This window comes from Colias philodice, chromosome 24 (genome assembly GCF_061535455.1).
Source record: "Colias philodice isolate Cphi_HAF_F1 chromosome 24, ilColPhil1 Martin Lab GWU primary, whole genome shotgun sequence".
Lineage (NCBI taxonomy): Eukaryota > Metazoa > Arthropoda > Insecta > Lepidoptera > Pieridae > Colias > Colias philodice.
In genome coordinates, this window is record NC_143109.1 from 1,060,899 (window position 1) to 1,080,211 (window position 19,313).

A 19,313-nucleotide genomic window follows, 5' to 3' on the forward strand; every position below is an offset into this window, starting at 1 on the left:
AACACACGACTTTAAGCGATTTATAACTACAACTCTGATAGAATCGCATTAGCAGGCAGCATTAAAAGCCGTGTATTAGAATTCCAGTGTCCGCCATATTTATTCGTTGTAGCAACGCTCGCATCCGGGTAAGACATTCTTGTAGATGGTGGCTTAATTGCAATTGCAACTCAAACTCAAACTTAAACTCAAGCTTTTTAAGAAATAGTTCTTGTAGGAGATTTTTAAATCGTCAAAATACGTATGAAATAATAAATATTTGCACGTTAGGAGAAATGGATTAAAGCGTGTTCTAATCAAGGTTTTGGATCTTAAAAATATTAATATTCCGTCATGATTGGGTATCAAAGATTATTTATAAGTGAATTATCTAACCTTAGTAATCAAATAGTTTGAAACGAATGTAAGAAGACGTTTATTTATACACAAATAATATAAATTCAAATTGTATTTTACTCGCTTATAACACAAGAAAATATTCAATGTTCATACACAACACATTTAATGTTTTAAAAACATACGCATTTAGAAGCTATATATACTTTGATTTTTCGTTGTTACGAAAATTTAACATTGAACACAGAATGTTACATTTTGTCAGTAGATCGTTTTAAAAACTGGGACATGAAGAAGAATTTAGAGTTATAAATGCATATTTTTATTTTTTAAAGCATTTAAAAGCTATACAACTAAAATATTAGAAAATAGAGTTTTATATTAGTTTTAAGAAAAATCTAGACATGGCTACAAATCGAAAAATACTTTCTGAAAATGGATTGAAAATGGTAAATATCATAATTACGATTATGACAGTTTTTAAATCGAAATTTACCTTAAAAAGTTTTAAACTTTCTTCAAATTTTCTACAATAGAATATTCATGTCTATAACCTTGTTCGTAAAATTAGCGTAAGCTCAAATGACAATGGAGAAAAAGTAAATGATTTATAGTTGCAGTGGAAACTTCTCAATTAGGTTATTTAATTTGGCGCCCTCTCAATTTGCAGTTTACAAGGTCAGGAATATAATGTTTGTCCATTTTTTACGGTACATATATTAATTTCATGATACGATCGATAGTTGCAAATCTTGTAGAAATTTCGTGGAGTTGTTAATTTTTTTAATATAATATTTAATAAGGAATAAGGTCGAAAGGCTGTAGGTTGTTACTTACAATAATTATAGTTAGGTTGGGTGTGGTTGTTCTTTTTGTAAAAATATAAACTATTTATGTATCTACCTATCTAATTATGTTTCAGGATAAAAAAATATTTACACCATTTAAAAAAATATCTTATTAGTATTAATTCGATAAATGAAAACCATAGATTTAATATATTCATCACAGTTCTAACTTATTCCTTCCTACTAAATTTACTACTTTTCCCAGATAAAAAAAAAATATAAAATATAGAAACCTATAGTTGTACAATCTAGGAACTCTATTGATAGATTGCATCACACATTGCACAATATTCGTAGCACGTGCCCATGTCTTTGACTTTTCCAAGCAGGATCTTGGTGCTACGTCTTTTATTGACATATTTTCTTCTAGAATTTTCTAAGAGAATTTATAGAAAAGTATTGAATTTAAAAGGTGTTTGAGAATAAACACATTTTATAAGTAAACTGATGTTTATTTGTTTAGTTTCAACTTAAAGAGAGGAAGTAATTGCGCTTTTCAGGTTTAGGTTATTATATGAAATTGTTATAGAATTATAAATTATAATCGTTTAGCTATAAAATTTTAATCTTTTGGTATAAGTATTTGATAATAAATTGATACTTATTTCCATTGATTTCATTAACTTTTTACGTGAATATGTTATTTTAGCGATTTCAAATTTACATAGGTCCATGCCAGCACCTTTATTTTTTTTTAATAAGATAATTCTATGCACGACAATTACAGCAGAGTTAAACATTTTCAATCATATGCCCCCAATAGAAATCTGGCTCTTACTTCATTATTTAAATGATTTTAAAACGTTTTTATAATCAAAATAATCTATGATCTATCTACACTAATATTATAAAGAGGAAAACTTTGTTTGTTTGTTTGATTGTAATGAATAGGCTCATAAACTACTGGACCGATTTTAAAAATTATTTCACCATTCGAAAGCTACATTATCCACGAGTAATATAGGATAGGTTTTATCCCGGAAATTCCACGGGAACGGGAACTATGCGAGTTTTTCTTTGAAACCGCGGGCGGAGCCGCCGGCGGAAAGCTAGTCTATGATATAATATCTATGGTCCTTCAGCCAGTTCAGTCTGTGATGAAATACACCACAACAGCGATGCTTAAGTGTCTTATAAACCTAAATTTCTAAGTCAAAATTCCCAGCTTTCAGGGGATATTTCGAACTTTCATTAGATTGCCCTATAGCAAGTGAAGTCGCAAATAATATTGAACGTTGCATTAGTATGGGCTGAATGCTCTCCGATACCTCTATAGAGGAAGGTCGGCTTGAGTGCATGGAGTCGCCAGTGTGAGCGGATAGCGATTTTATAGGATGTAGCGTTTTTTGGTATATAATGTTTCAGTGTGAAAATACTGTATGACCTGTATGTATGACGTATGTATGGTTGTTTAGAGAATAATTAGTTTTTGGTTTTCGATTCAACTATATTAGTAATTTCATTAATTTATTTTATGTTTTATATTAAGTTATTGCGACACATTACCTTTTTAGTTAGATTAATTCTCTTCAGATCTGAAAATTTCATTATTACCCCAATTTTTATTTTCGTATTACATTCCACATGTGTCGAATATAAGTTTTTTCATGGGAGAGACTTAAGTACCTTCAAAAATTCGAAAAACTCGAATCAGTAAGTACCTATAATAACTCAGGCGGCAGGCCCCGGAACCACAGACACAATAGGAATTAATCTATTGTGTCTGGGACCGATCGGGCCGCTTGGGGCTCAATGGGCTAATTAATACCCGTTGTTATTCATGAGTTTTGCCCTTTTCCACTAATATCAATAACTTGCAAGTAAAAACATACTAATTAAACTAACTAAAGAAAGTTGGTATGTTTTGTACTGTAAGTCAAAAAAATAAATAAATAATAAAGATCCACCCCGCTAACACTACCACCGCACGCCCAGTTCTTGAAACTATTTTCTATTTCAGCAAACAGTTCAGCTGTTACACCGCTTCAGTCGTGAATGCGATATAAATACGTCAAACTACACAGCGGAATCGCTATCAAATAGTTGCCGTTCTATTTGATTCAATCTACAGTTAATATTTTTAAATATTTACATAGTATAATGCTCGTTTACTTGGTCTTGGTGTGGGGCGGTTCACTCACGAACGTATGAGAGATTTATCATATGAATAGATATTGTTTTCCTCTTTATTTAGGAATTTAAAATGAAATAGGTAAAAAATTTCAGAAATTAAAATCTTAACGGATTTTAATCTCGATTTATTCGTTAGGTACTAGATTTCCGCCCGCGGCTTCGCCCGCGTTTTCAAAGGAAAACTCGCATAGTTTTCTTTCCCGTGGGATTTCCGGGATAAAGCCTATGTGTTAATCCAAGTTACCCTCTATATGTGTGCTAAATTTCATTGTAATCGGTTCAGTAGTATTTGCGTGAAAGAGTAACAAACACACACACACACACATCCTCACAAACTTTCGCATTTATAATATTAGTAGGATATTATTAGCCTGAAATTTTGAACATTTTGCAGCAGTGGCCAGGGAGAGACTCAATGTCTCAATGCGTAAAATCAAACACTTGAAAATATAGGTAAAAAGATGTCAAAAAAGTTTCAACCATTCTGAGTGAGATTGTTTAGAACCTGGATGCCCATTCGAGCCATATTATTCGAGTGAATACGGAGCTCAGAGTTAACTTTTCTATAAACGTTATGGAAATAACACTTCAATAGCCACGTGGCTCATAAAATATCGTAATTACCTATAATCCTTCATATCATAATAAAAAATGAATCGCAAAATGTGTTGGTAAGCGCATAACTCGAGAACGGCTGAACCGATTTCGATAATTCTTTTTTTATTATATTCCTTGAAGTACGAGGATGGTTTTTATGTAGAGAAAACGTAAATATGTACCACGGGCGAAGGCGGGGCGGACCGCTAGTATTATAATATAATCTGAAGATTAATTGGTTCCGTCAAAGTCTAGTTCTATAGTATAAGTATCTATTTGTGTTTTATTCAATATAATATAATAAAATGTGACGTCAAGAATTCTTCCAAATCAACGTCTTGAACATTGCAATTTCATACCTACTTTAGATTTAACAATTTTCATTTAAAGACATGTAGGTGATCATTTAAAATAAAAGTGTAATATCATATGTATCATACGATCAACTAGGTATGTAAAAAAATTCAAAACGGAATCCAGTGACTCATCAACTTTATAGCACTATAGTCTTCAAAAGAATACTGACTAACATGCGGTTAAAGGGTGGTCACATAACTTCCAACTTTGTAGAACATCAGTCCCTTTATATTGTTCCTTCACCAATTTGAATAATGATATTGTATACCTAGTAGACAAATAAATTCATCAATTACGCTTGCAGTTTTGTAGATTTTTTATATTTTGAAGTCTGTACTGACGCTACAAAAGTAATCTATACTAATATTATAAAGCAGAAGAGTTTGTTTGTTTGAACGCGCTAATCTCAGAACTACGGGTCCGATTTGAAAAATTCTTTCGGTGTTAAATAGTCCATTTATCGAGGAAGGCTATATTATATTATCACGTTAAGACCAACAGGAGCAGAGCAATGCGGGTAAAACCGCGAGGCACAGCTAGTTAGTAATATACCGAAGTTGTGTTAGGCGTACTGAAAACTTCCCAAATAACAAGGCTAAATTTTACGATGAACAAAAAACAGTTTTCTTTGATGGTCGGTTAACGGTTTGACGAAATCATATACTTGACACGCCTGTTACGATGTGAATGTTAGCTGTAAGGTGCAACTGTTTTTGGAGATTATGGCTGGGTCGAGCTGGTTTCGGGATTTAAGTGAATCGGGAAATTGGTTCCTTGCTCGATGGAAATCTTTTTAAATGTTTATCAGAAAATATCTAAGTTAATACTTATTTTATAATATTTTGCTGTGGTAGATTTTAAACATGCAATTGAAGTTATTTACTAAATGTTGTCACCGCAGAATATTGCTCAGAGAAACCGAGGGTTTATCCGGAGAAATTCCTCAAAATGCATCGCAAATACTTTAAATATTCCAGGCTCGTTCAGGTTAACTACCTAAATACATATAATCAAATTCTGCATTCAGTTTACAACAATGGATATTTATTGTAGAATTACGTGCGCTGCTAAACGTATGCGTTCACTTGTTGCGCGCCAAAACGGCGCGTGACAAGATGGCCGCCGTATTTTTTTCACATAGCAACTTTCCGCGTGTGCTATGATTTTGGCCTGACTCCTGTGTGACGTAGCGACCCAGATAGGTAAGCCAACCGGTGCCACGGCCAAGTCCACATGGGTATCCCCGATGAACCAGCGCCAATATCTATAAAATAAATCGCGGAATACAGATAAAAAATAATAATGAATCGTTGACGTAGGATTTGGCGCCAAAATCTTCGGGTGAACGCTCTCCAGTTTGGCAATGCTCGTGTTTTGGAAGTATTTCTAATAGTTTGTTTGGATCGGTATGCTTTACGAGGATGCTTTTGTAAACAAAGTTTACTTTTATTCATAGTTTGTTTTAAATAGGTAAAATTTATTACAATACTAAATCAAACACCTTCATTAGAACAGAAAAGATCACTGAACACAACTTCTTCCAAATATTTGGCTTAAAGCAGAAAACGATTGCAATTTTCTATCACAAGTTCCTTTTGCACTCTCAACAGCACATGACGTGAATTTTTAAGGCAAAGTGTCTTTGCTAAAAATAATTTAAAGCGATTTGTCAAATATGTGCTATCCTTTAATTCCATATTGATAACAGCTTTCCCTGGTTTGGATAATTATTATAAACATTAAACTCAAATATATCTTCTAGTCGCTCCCATGTTATTTTCTATCTGAATTTCAGAGTAACACTGTTACATAACTTCCAAATTCACTTCACATAATATTATCTAAGTTCCCAGCTACTTTACTAGCGAATAACTTTAAAACACAATCAAATAAACACGTGAAAGCGATATCATCTCAGCATCAGGGCATATTGTACGGAGATCCAACAGTTTGCCAAGTCTTACTGTTCAGCATTTGTTGCTCATATACGCCAAATATTCGCGCCTTATCGTGAGCGTGATAGTTTTATGACGCCATTTTGTATTTTCTATTTCGCGCGCTTTTTCTTGTCTTCAACATGGCGGTTGTGCGCTTATGCTCCGGTAAAGTTATTTTTAGATTAAGCTCGCGTTTTATTTTGTTACTGTTATAACTGCTTGTTTAACGAGGTGAGTTTTATTGAGATGTTTCGTAGAGAAGGATGCTTTTTTAAATAAATTTTATACGTTATTTATAGACGATGGACAATCAAATCATCTTGATCTTGTAGTCAAGACTTTTTATCCGATCCGAACACAACTTAATAATCATATACTATTCTGAAGAATGAATAGACGGAACATGGGTTGACGGAACTGGAAGATGGGTTGCAAAAATTAAGTTAGGTAATCCATAGCAGCAAATAATGGCTCAAGAAAATGAAGATATGAAAAAAAAACAAAAGTTTATAGTTAAGTTCCAAGAAACTGATTGCTACCTAATTCAAGAATTAGGTAGCAATCAGTTTCAAGTTAACGATAATCTAACGCAGAACAATATCAAATAGCTATCAGAAAACCATTCTGTGTTGGCCAACGCATGAAAGATACACACGTCCAATATAAAAACGTAACATCGTAAAGAATTTCCGATAGTAAATGAATAGAAGCGTGTTTAATAGGCTTATTTATCAATGGCAAATTGGCAAGTTTTTTGTGTATTTCATGCCAGGAACACGCCACGTGCTGGCAGGGTCCTGCCAAGGTAGCTTGGCAGGCCGGTTCGGTGTCTGCGGTGTAAGCCAACGATATGTTGTGACGGCTTCTTGTTTGTACTAGATAAATAGTGTGAATTGGATTATAAATCGTATTTTTTATCGGAAGAATGAACGATGAATGGTTTTGCCAGCGAGTAACATGATGGAATTGTTGTCTTTTTCATTTGGTTTGTTTTGAAGAGCGAGACACGTTTGTACTAATAATTGTTTATATTTTTTGGGAAACTATTGATAATTTAGACATAAAATCTTTTAGCTTTAGCAGGTACCTACATCATGAATTATCTCTTCATAGTATGCGGATAGATAACCTTAAAAATCTGGAGATTTCCTATCTGAAAGAAACACAAGTTTGTGCGAATTAATTCAGAAATTCAATGATTTTTATAATGCATAATATAAACGCCACCTTCTGAATGCTCAATATCGAGCGATTCATCAAATAATTAATTAATAAACCGCATCTTAAGTCCACGAATTAGAACAAACAAAAAATATAAGGTATCTGATAGAAATGGTTGTGTTATTTATCTATTTTTAATAATTTCTTATTACCCTTAAAGAAGTATGTCAAGGGTAAGGGACACAACCACCCCGCAAGATCCGTGATTCATGAATGGTAAAATTAAATATTTGGCAGTGCTATCAGGGAAGCCCGCCACGTGGGCAGGTCCTGGCAATCTGTTTTGGCATTACGTGTTGCCAGCCAATTTAATGTTTTGACTAGTTCATTGTTTATGGAGAACGTAAACCGTGTTTAAAAGATTTCATTCATACAGTTGGAGCGTAGGTGAGGTAGAAGGTCAGGTGATTGAAGTTTTTTGTATCTTGTGTTGTGCGGATTGCAGGATTGGATAGATTTTGTAGTGAACTTGCGTAAAGAGCGTAAGGTTGTAGGTTTTACTGAAGTAAAAGGATAGTTTGAAAGTTAAGATATACCTATAGTAATATTGAGAATTTTGTAAAATGACGTCTAACATTATATTAAAGCGGACAACTTCCTTTCATTTACCTATAAATAGGTATTACTTGACGAAAATAATGTAGGTTGCTTGAAACAATTCGTTTAATACACCAACGTATTGTTCAACATTGTAACAACAAAAGCAACCACCCGCGACAGTGAGTGCGTATTTTTCGTATCTTTACCAGACTGTGTCGAGTCAAATTTCTCTGAAACAAGCAACATTTTCTTCGAACTGGCCATGAATAAAACATGGCGAATTGACAAGCATGTCATTTATAATTTGAGTCTCGAAAAAAGTATAAAAACAAATACATTCCAATACTGTACAGCTAAAAAGGGTTGGCGATAAATCAGGATGGCACATTTGCATATTAAGTTATGATTCAAAGCACAACAATACAGCATTTGTTCGTGGCGCGCGATGAATGCGTGATCGGTGACAGTGACATGTGTCAACATTGGCGGGCTTTACGCGGCCTGGATAGCCTAATTCGATTTTTAAAAAACATTTTTATTGTGTGCCAGTGATGTCTAATAAAATATCTGGCTTAGTTGGATTAAAAAAAAGAAATGATTATTATTTAATAAATAGCAGCCAGCTTATTTACTAGTTTCGGGTAACAAATGATGTTCAGATGAGGATACATTTTCGGAACTTTAATATAGGATTACGAAACCAAGGTCGCGTCTTATTATTCTTATTACTTATGTAATATAAGGTTTCATGTTTTCATACTTTTAACAAGAATTAGTAAGAATTTTTAAAATATCTTCGGATTAATATTTTTTTGTACTAAATATTTTAGAATTTAACATTTCAGTGTTATAATAGTTGAAGTAATAAAAATATTGCTATTAAATAGGACTCCTTATGCCTTTGGATTCGCCTTTATGTTATGAATGCTTTTGTTGTAAATATATTATAATATGGTATGATCTTGTGATATAAGGAAGCTCTAAATCTTGTGTCTTGCTCTGACATTATGTAAATCGATAAGTTGAAACGAGACAACAAGATTTTGTGCTTTCTTTGCAAGATAATGGTATTCTTTGGGTATAGATTTGTATTATTTTATGGTTCTATATATTTGGTGTTAAATTATGCTCTTATTCATAAAAGAGATTTTTAAGTAAATAATAAAGTTTCTTCCAAAATGTAAATTTCTTCATGATTATTAATTAATGTAAGATAATAAAGAAAGTTGAATTATTTTCAATCTAATTAATAATTTTTTCTATGTAAGGTGACCACATTAAAAAAATTAAATAGACCATTGTTCCAAACAAGGTTGGGGTGACAACAAGTTGTTCTAAAATGGATAATACTTTTACCTTTTTCCACCACCCTTCTGACTGTTCACAGGACGAATTCCATCCGTTCATAGAGGCCCTGATGCCTTTCGTTAAGTCCTTTTCATATACGTGGTTCAACTTGCAAGCGGCCAAGAGGAAATATTACAAAAAACACGAGAAACGGATGAGTCTTGAGGAGGAACGGCATACCAAATATGAGTTACAGGTAATTATTTATTTATATCTTTACTTAATATTATAAAGCTGAAGACGCACTAATTACTAGTCCGATTTGAAAATTTCTTTCGGTATTATACAGGGTGTCCCACTGTTGGTATACTAATCTCAAAGGAGGTTATAGTTTTGCATACGCTGAGTACGTAAAAAATAATTAAAAAATTCCAGACGCATTTTTTTTTCAAATAGATGAATTCTTAAAACTCTATGTGTACACCCATAACAAGCGAGCCGCCCAACTTTGCCACCAGCACGTGAGCTATCGTTTAAGATTATGTTTTCATAGATAAAATGCTCATATTAGAGAAGCGGTATATGCCAGCTGCGCGAAGCTAGAGAAGAAAACATGGATTTTCAGGAAAAATTTAGCAAAAAATTTTGGACGTAATTTTTTTTAAAAGTATTTTTTACGTGATCAGTGTATGCAAAACTACAAGTTCCTTCGCGCTTAGTATACCAATAGCGGGACACCCTGTATAGCCCATTTATCGAGGAAGGCTATAGGCTATATTATATCATCACGCTAAGACAAGCAGGAGCGGAACACTGTGAGTAAAACCGTGGAGCACAGCTAGTAAGTAGATAATAGTGAATAGCATGGTTTTGCAGCAAAAACTGGGTTCTACTTAATCTTACACAGAAACACAAAATTGGAAGGAAAACAAAAGTTTTGTTGGGTGTTTTGAGTCGGAAAGTTTGTTGAAATAAAGTAAAGCTGTTCTTGGGTTTGTCTCTGGTTATGCTGAATATACATACCATAGACGGTATACGGAGGGTGGAATGGAGAGTTATATGTTTCTATATTCTTATCTATTAATCTATGCAGTGGTTTTGGCTTCATTTGTTTAAAAGGCCATTGTAGGCTATATTTTATTAAGATAATTAGGAAGAAGAATTATTTATAAATTTATATTTATAAAGCGCTAGCTTTCCGCCCGCGGCTTCGCCCGCTTTGTCTAAAACATAATAAATTTAATACTAAAACCTTCCTCTTGAATCACTCTATCTATTAAAAAAAACCGCATCAAAATCCGTTGCGTAGTTTTAAAGATTTAAGCATACCTACATAGGGACAGAGAAAGCGACTTTGTTTTATACTATGTAGTGATTTGAATGCCATAAAACAAAAAATATCAAATTCAACAGAAGAATAATGTGTTATAATATATAACACGTCAAGTATCGGAGTGTGTCGTTGACTTCGTAACATTGACTGCCTTTATTACTGTTGCCAACAAATACATTACATGGATGATTTTTTTTATGATATATCTTAAGTTTCATTGAGATACTTTGTTGAAATTCACAATAAAGGGATTGGAGATAGCCTATGTCACGCAGGAATAATGTATAGCTATCTGCTAGTAAAAGAATTTTCGAAATCAGTCCAGTAGTTTTGAAGTTATTTTTTACAAATATTAAAAAATATAAACCTTTTTCTTTATAATATTACTTAGTTTGAAAAACTATGCCAACAGAGTGGTATTTCAATTCTAAAACAAGCTAAAAGAAAAGATTTATTAGATTTTTTCATGTAAAGCTTTTACTGCGTACAGAGATATTTGAAAGTCCAATGTATAGTGTACTAGTGGTCCGCCCCGGCTTCGCCCGTGGTACATATTTCGCAATAAAAGGTAGCCTATGTCCTTTCTCGGGTATCAAAATATCTCCATACCAAATTTCATGCAAATTGGTTCAGCAGTTTAGGCGTGATTGAGTAACAGACAGACAGACAGAGTTACTTTCGCATTTATAATATTAGTAAGGATACTAGAATAGAATTCACTTAGAGACAAAGAATTTATTAAAAATATACCTACTTAAATATTAGATATGCATGCATACATCATATTTTTACTATCTAAATGTAAATTGAAAATTAACAATATCGAAACGAAACGTAATTAAAATAAATTGGTAATTGTTTTGTCTTTTGTGTCACTATAAATAAACACAACGACATTTTGCAAAAGGCTTTAATTTCTAAATATGTATGTATAATATACTCGCATAAAATCAAACAGAAGGAAAAAGAAATACTACAACGTTATTTTATCAACAATTAAATCGTAATTAAACTCATTTGCGTCTTACATTATTAACATTTTCAAACTAGAACCATATTTTTTCCAATACGTTTTACAATTTAACAATAACGAAGCTATTCCAGTAATAAAACGAATTTAAAAGTTGCGGTATTACAGACACGCCATAGTCTACCATTGCTATTCGGCTAGACGCAATGCGCTTAGCTTCCCTTGTCATAAATTCATGTAATTTATACTGTGCCCGATGACGTCACGTTACGTAAGAATGGCGGAAAAATTAATATATAACATGGTGTTTTAGCTGGTTGTTTGTTTGTATTGATTGGAAGTGCAGATGGAATAGTATTTGTTTAATGTTTTCTGGATGAATTGGATTTTGTGGAGGGCGTTTTATTTATTGTATTATTTATCTGCAGTTCCGCAATATGTATAGGTATCCATAGTATAATCTACAGACCGCGTGGTCACGGGTTACTAGGCTCTCTGTCTGCGCCTCCATAACTATATTACATGACATAACTGCAAACTTTTGCCAATATCCATTTATTCTATTTCATAAAATTTTGCTTCCTCTGTGTTGTAGAATAAATGAAAACTTACTTCTGATAATCATTTCAAAATAACGTCAAAAAGCGTTGAGTGAAATATTTTTTTGGATCAAGAGCTTTTTAAAAATGTATTGATAATTTTGTTCATTGCACCAATGTTCCAATTTCGATTGTTATAAATGTTATCTATACTAATATTATAAAGCTGAAGAGTTTGTTTGTTTGAACGCGCTAATCTCAGGAAATACTGGGCCGATTTGAAAAATTGTTTCAGTGTCAGATAGCCCATTTATCGAGGAAGGCTATAGGCTATTTATTATATTATTATCATCACGCTAAGACCAACAGGAGCTGAGCACTGCGGGTAAAACCGCGGAGCACAGCTAGTTACATAATATATTTTTTGTGTCTATAATATTTATGAAGCTATATTTCCTTGTGTTGTGTACTTGTCTAGTCTTTTAAGAGAACCGCGGTAGGCATATGCAAACGTGTTAAAAATGTTCTTTATAATATTACTAGCGGTCCGCCCCGGCTTCGCCCGTGGTACCTACATGTTTATACTATCCTATCTCTCAAGTTGGATCGAACTGCACATGGTGTGCGAATTTTATTATAATCGGTTAAGTGGTTTAGGAGTCCATTGAGGACAAACATTGTGACACGAGTTTTATATATATTAAGATGTAGACACTTAACGTCGAATATACATGTATTATATATATTTATATATAATTAGTAATCTGTCGTATTATGTATATGTTCAAATTACTTATTTACTCCACAAGGGTTTAAAAATTAGATAAGTTATACCTTCGTATGAATGGAGATGTTTAATTTCGTCATTGATTGGAATGGATCACCTGGTGCGTTTTCAGGAGGGTTCCTCGCAATGCCTCACCTATGCGTGTTTTCGTATTATAGTGTAGATTTCTTAATTAACATTAGTAGATTTATTATAGATTTATTATCTAAAACCTTCGGAATATGCTATCATCAAATATATTTTTCATCGTGATGCGTGGTGTGAAACGCAGGTGAGGTCCTTATAATGAGAATCAATACTTAAATACTCGATACTCATCGCTGGTATTTATATATTCATCAGTTTTTATTTTAAATAATTTCTGAATTATACGTAACGCAACTATTGGTTTATGATATGCGCCACATTGAAGCGAGCTCGGGTGTAGCTAGTTATTCCTAAGATATTAACAAATAAGATATGTTTTGCAATGCCCACGCAAGTTAATATAATTTATTTTTTATTTACAATTTAAGGTATCGATCAAGCATTGGGAACATTCTTTACATTTCCTTCCTCTCACATATCTCAACGATGATTCCAGAACGAAAAAGCGGAAGTAAAACAGAAGTGGGCGTCGCGGCTGCTCGGGAAGCTACGCAAGGACATCACGCAGGACTGCCGGGAGGACTTCGTGCTGAGCATCACGGGCAAGAGACCGGCTGTGTGCGTGCTGTCGAACCCGGACCAGAAGGGCAAGATGAGGCGGATAGACTGCTTGCGGCAGGCGGACAAGGTGAGCAGACACTGTAAGGTTAGAATGGATAAGTTTAGCTGGAGAGGGGATTTAAAGTCATATTATAAACCATAAGCTGTGCCCTGCAAGCTGCGAATTTAGATTGACATTTAAGCTAGTAATAATATTCTTGTAACATTTAAGTAACAATACAAATGTTTAGTTTAACTTATTTTATTCCTAAGATTGTTTTACGAACTCTACCAAAGAATATTTATTTACTACAAACACTGTCAATCTCCACAATAGTATCGTATACCTACCCCTTCATAGTTCACTCCTGAAATTTTCCATTCAATGTATCTTGGCCATAACATTTGCACAAAAGTTTGCCATAATGCCAGAATGTAACCTGTTTCTCCGAATTATTCATACCACCTTCAAAAGTTAGCATTTCTCTACAGAATATCCTCACATTCCAGGTGTGGCGTCTGGACCTAGTAATGGTGATTCTATTCAAAGCGATACCGCTAGAGAGCACAGACGGGGAGAGGCTAGAAAAGCACCCGGAGTGCACGCAGCCAGGTCTCTGCGTGAACCCCTACCACATCAACGTGTCGGTCCGGGAACTGGACCTGTACCTCGCCAACTTCATCAATAGCTATGGTAATGGGAGCGGTCTGCCAGGTCTCTCGCTCTTTGTTTTTGTTATAAACGAGCCCGAGAGAGCATAAATGGCCTGAGTGACATTTTGTAGAAAATTGATAGTGGATTTTACGGGTACAATAACGTAAATTTTGTTTAGTAAATATTGGTTATCGTCGTCAAAAATCTGTTTTTAAGAGAAGCAAAATGGCCTTATAGTTTGCTGTTAAATGGTCACTTAGGCCGTTTATGCTTTCGCGGTCAGATTAAGATTCTCAGACAATTTCAATCTTGTTGCAAGTTTTTATTGAAGAAGGGGGATGTTTTTCGTTTCAAAATATACCATGAGTTGAATAAAATATGCGCTTCACAATTATAACGCAGTAGATATATGGAAAAAATTAATATTTTTTGGGTTTTTATTTTGATTCCTGTTTATGCATTACAAAAATACTTGGATCTTAAAACTTGTAACTTTATTAACATCGTTTTTAATGAAACTTGAAATTGAAAAGTGTTTGGGAATTAAAAGTTAGTGCTTTTGTCCTTGTCATTAGTTACGACATAGATAAATAAACTATCACGTAGCAAAAACCATTCATTATTATTCAATGTATAACAAAGATTGTAAAAAGTGGGATGGGAAAAGCGGTGTAGTAACATTTGCAAAAGAATATTGACAAAAACACTAACATTACAAGTACAACATACTTAGATAATAATAGAGAGTATTACCTACTTTAATTAAAGTACAGATTGTAGGTATATTCTATGTTATACAATTCCTTGATTCAAGTTTCATTTTGAGATTAATAATAAGTACTACAAATTGTAATGACATTCAAAAATATGCTATCTGTACATAAAATAAGACGTATAACTTTTACCTTGAGAATAATACAAGGAAATGCTACTGGATATTAAAGACTTCAAAACGGATTTAAAATGGACAATATTATGAATTATAATACCAGCATTCAGTCATATCATTTCTTATTAAAAAAAATAAGTATAGATATATTATGTCGCACACAAAACTAAAGCTAGTGAACATTTATTGAATTGAACTAGCCATTCAATTAACAGCCAATCCTCTTTCCCTCTTTATTAAACGACGATATTCAACGTTTCATAACCTCTTTAGTCTTTGTTATAAAGTTTAAAAATGTTATGAAGTCTTTAATCTCTATTATTCTATACAATACGTTAAATGCATGTTATAGTTACTGCTTTTTTATCAAATGGGAATGTTTCAGATATTCTAAGCGGCTCCCTTTCGCCTCACCCCCCTAGGGATAAAGAGAATGAACATGAGGCAAAAAATAAAGGTAAATCCGACTAGAGTCGGTGTCGTGTCGTGTCGTATCCGTTACGGTCACTGAGAATGAGTTTTCGCACGCTTATAGTTGGAGAGGTGGTTGCAAATTTTAAAAACAAGATGATCTTGGGATTATTTTAATTTTTTTGTGATAATAGACTGAAGAAAGGTTTTGGCAGGTATAAATACTAATTGGTACATAGACATAGTGCCGAATAATGTAACAACTTTATAATTATACAATGTTTGTAGGTATAAATTAAATAGATACGAGTAAAAAGGTACATAGTACATTCATGGGATTCAGAGATAAATTTCTATAAAATTACTATTATATTGCAACCACCGCTTGATCTATGTTGTTTATTTTGCATGTAACAATTTTGTTTATTAAGCTTTTATCTATTTCTATTAACATATATGTACGAGATTTTTAATCTTTAGTAGTTAAAATAAAGTATATATTCCTAACACTTGTTATTATAGATCTTTTCGATACGTAATTCCTTCGTTATTCGTATTTTCTTAAGACATCACTTTAATTTTCATTTTTAGTCAAAAAAGAAAACCATTTTTTGCAACAGTATTAACTAAAAAGTATTGTAGCGTAAGTAGAATTATGTAATTAGATTCTTTATCTATCCCAAAATTACCTTTTATTTTTATATAATAGATTAATAGTTTGCTCCACGTTTTAATTTCTTGTTTCAGAAAACTTACTAAAACTTTTCCACATAAATCTTCACATGATTTTGAAGTTTTTGTGTTTATTTATTTTTGTAATTAAATCGGAAAGAAATATATCATCTCGACCGCTATATTCGAGATACGAGAAGTTTCGTGTTTCTAGATTATTTATATTATAATTTTATTTCAGATTTAAATCAAGTTCTTTTCCGCAAAATTTACAAATTTTGCTATTTAGTTTTTCTGAGCTGTGTTTATATTTTTACATTTTATGCTTTCATTAAAAATCATTCTCAGTACTGTAGCGAATTTGATTGGTGTTTGCACATTTAGTAAGTTATTTTCGTGCATTGAAACCCCATTGGCTTGCACCCACACTCATGCTTATGAATTTAATCAAATAATTTGATAATCTGTAGTTGGTGTTCCTTCTCTTTCTATTTAATCTGTGCTCTTTTAAAATTTAAAATTTAAAAAAATTGCTTAATAATCGAGTGAGATAGCATTCTTTTATTTATTAATGTGTGAGTGAGATAAAATGCAATCAGTTTTCCTTCGTGTTCTTGAATAGATTTTGGCGTTGGTTTTATATTTTATTTTTAAAGCTATTAGAAACTGTTGTCATTTTTAAAAGAGCACAAGTATCTTGGTGTGATTTTGTTGTTGTTGGTTGATAGATTATGAAATTTGGTGTACATTTTTGATCTATTTGGTACAATTTTATCCTCTATAGTTTATACCTACTCTAAGTAATTCTTATAATGATGAGTGATGACCTTTAAGAAAATTTTTAGTGTGACCTCTTTTTAAAATAGTCTGTTATTTATAATTTCATTGTGAAGTAGCAATGGAATGTAAATAGTAATTTATATGTCCCTTCTGGTTGTCAGAGAAAGGTAATGGAAGATATTCACTATTCCATCACCTTTTATCACAAGTTATAATATAATCCGCCCCAATAAATGATCGATTCAAGTTTACCATTCTTGAATCGATTGTTAATTGGCACGGGTTATACTCGGAGGTGACACGTCACATTAACTAAGTAGTATATAAGCCATAATGTGTGGATTCGTGGCTTTCAGGCTATACCCACAATCCGTACAATGGTGTTATATGCAACGATATTATTCTAGCGACCGGCGTCTTCTCGTCAAAGGAATTATGGAAATTGTCAAAAGGTATGTGTTTGAATATCATTTATAGTTTTTTTTGTGTGTTAATTGATTTGTGTGTGTATAATATGAGGTTATAATGGATGCTTGATGATTTATAATCTATTGGAGTTTCTTGCCGGTTCTTCTCCATTGATACTGCTTTCCGAATCGGTGGTAAATGTTAAAAATATGTAAAAACATGACGTTTCAAAAGTGCTTCTCGAAGAAGTATAATTGAATAAATAAGAGAGAGTTTGAGTTTGAGTATTGCTAATTTCTATGTATTTTTTAATTGCTCTATTTTACACGGACTGCAAGCACTTTAGTACATTTTAATGTGTTTCTTTATGTATCTTGAATTATTAAAAAGTATGCTTCTGTAACTTTTGCTTAGTTCTGAACTAAACAACACTGTATAATACATACTATTAATTAAAAAAATAATCTACTCCAGCATCAATCCTCCAAGAGACTGGCTCAGAGTCGCCGAGCGGTTCGGGCGGCGGCATCAAACTGGAGTCAACATACTACGGGTACAACAGCCCGGCGCCGCCCGCCTTCGAGCCGCCCGCGGACAGAGGCACCCCCTCCACCATGCTAGTCGGACAGTGCTTTAGTGAGTTAGATATTGTTTTTGTGTTTTTTTGTGCACCCTACTTTAAAAATAAGTTATGAATATACTTTTGAAGTGAACCTTCTTTAGGCGCGATGAGAGTAAAATTTCATGGCAATACTGTCACGACAGGTAAGGCGACGATTTTGGTATCTTTGAACCTTGCCAAAGAAGTTTCACTTCTGACATGTGTCCTTAGCAAACGCTCTTTTTTTTATATTCTTTTGTGCACCGTACTTTCACAAAAAATTGATAGTTTTTTTATTTTTTGAGTTTTTGTGTACCGTACTTTGTTAATAAGTTTGAGATAGCCCTGATTGGAGTTTTTTCTGTATCTAAGCTAATCTCAAACAAATGGGTAGTGTGAAAAATAATAATAAATAAAATCTTATTGCAAATAATTCTTCATAGACAACATTTTTTTGTGATTCTTCTACGAAAATTAAACATCATATCGTCTTTCTTATATATTTTTAAATACTTGTAATAAATATCTACTGAACAAATACAAGACATGATAAGTCGATTTTATTTGAAAAATCGTGTTCCCCATATTATAAGGTTAATTTTCAATTAGCATTTAACTCGCCATTTATAAAACCAATTTAATGAATGATCGATCATAATATTCATACATGCGTCTAAAAATGTAAGTGTTCGAAAACAATTAAATAATAAACAATGAAAATATTAAAGTACGAGATCTGATTACAAAACATATTGGCGTATTTTATATGTTATTTTTAGAAAACGTTAAGTGCACGTGTAGCCTATAATAAGTTCTGAATCGTTTTATACAATATTAATATTCATTAGATGCAGATCAACAGAACAGGAGGGGGCTTGTACATAAAAACTTGATACCTACTTGATTAATGACTTTATTTTTTGTAAACTGCATACATGGCCGTATTGTACGATCCTTTGACATATTTTAGATATTTTGCAGTTCTACCTACATCACGAAGCTTATGTTAATTACTTCTCTATATACAATATCATTCAACTTTAACTTGTGCAATTAGAAAACTACGCTGTTATACCTTACTATTCGTTAACGTTTCTTTGATTTATTTCTTTATGGGCAACTGTGATCAGTCCTGTAATTCCTATCGATCGACAATTTTATGATATACTAGTGGTCCGCCCCGGCTTCGCCCGTGGTACATATTTCGCAAAAAAAGGTAGCCTATGTCCTTTCTCGGGTATCAAAATATCTCCATACCAAATTTCATGCAAATTGGTTCAGTGGTTTAGGCGTGATTGAGTAACAGACAGACAGACAGAGTTACT

General features: G+C 32.9%; 1 protein-coding gene across 8 annotated transcripts in view; it reads left to right on the forward strand.

Annotated features, from left to right (window-relative positions):
- NfI (Nuclear factor I) overlaps positions 1-19,313 on the forward strand; it is a 47,811-nt gene that overhangs the window by 20,143 nt on the left and 8,355 nt on the right. For 2 of the 8 annotated variants that reach the window (XM_089710423.1, XM_089710424.1), the window contains exons 2-7: positions 9,357-9,512; positions 13,469-13,660; positions 14,083-14,287; positions 15,502-15,573; positions 17,336-17,431; positions 17,862-18,023. In XM_089710423.1, the coding sequence (XP_089566549.1) occupies positions 9,357-9,512; positions 13,469-13,660; positions 14,083-14,287; positions 15,502-15,573; positions 17,336-17,431; positions 17,862-18,023 (883 nt within the window). The remainder of the gene's footprint in view (positions 1-9,356; positions 9,513-13,468; positions 13,661-14,082; positions 14,288-15,501; positions 15,574-17,335; positions 17,432-17,861; positions 18,024-19,313) is intronic. The other 6 variants (XM_089710426.1, XM_089710425.1, XM_089710428.1 and 3 more) reach the window with 6 other exon arrangements.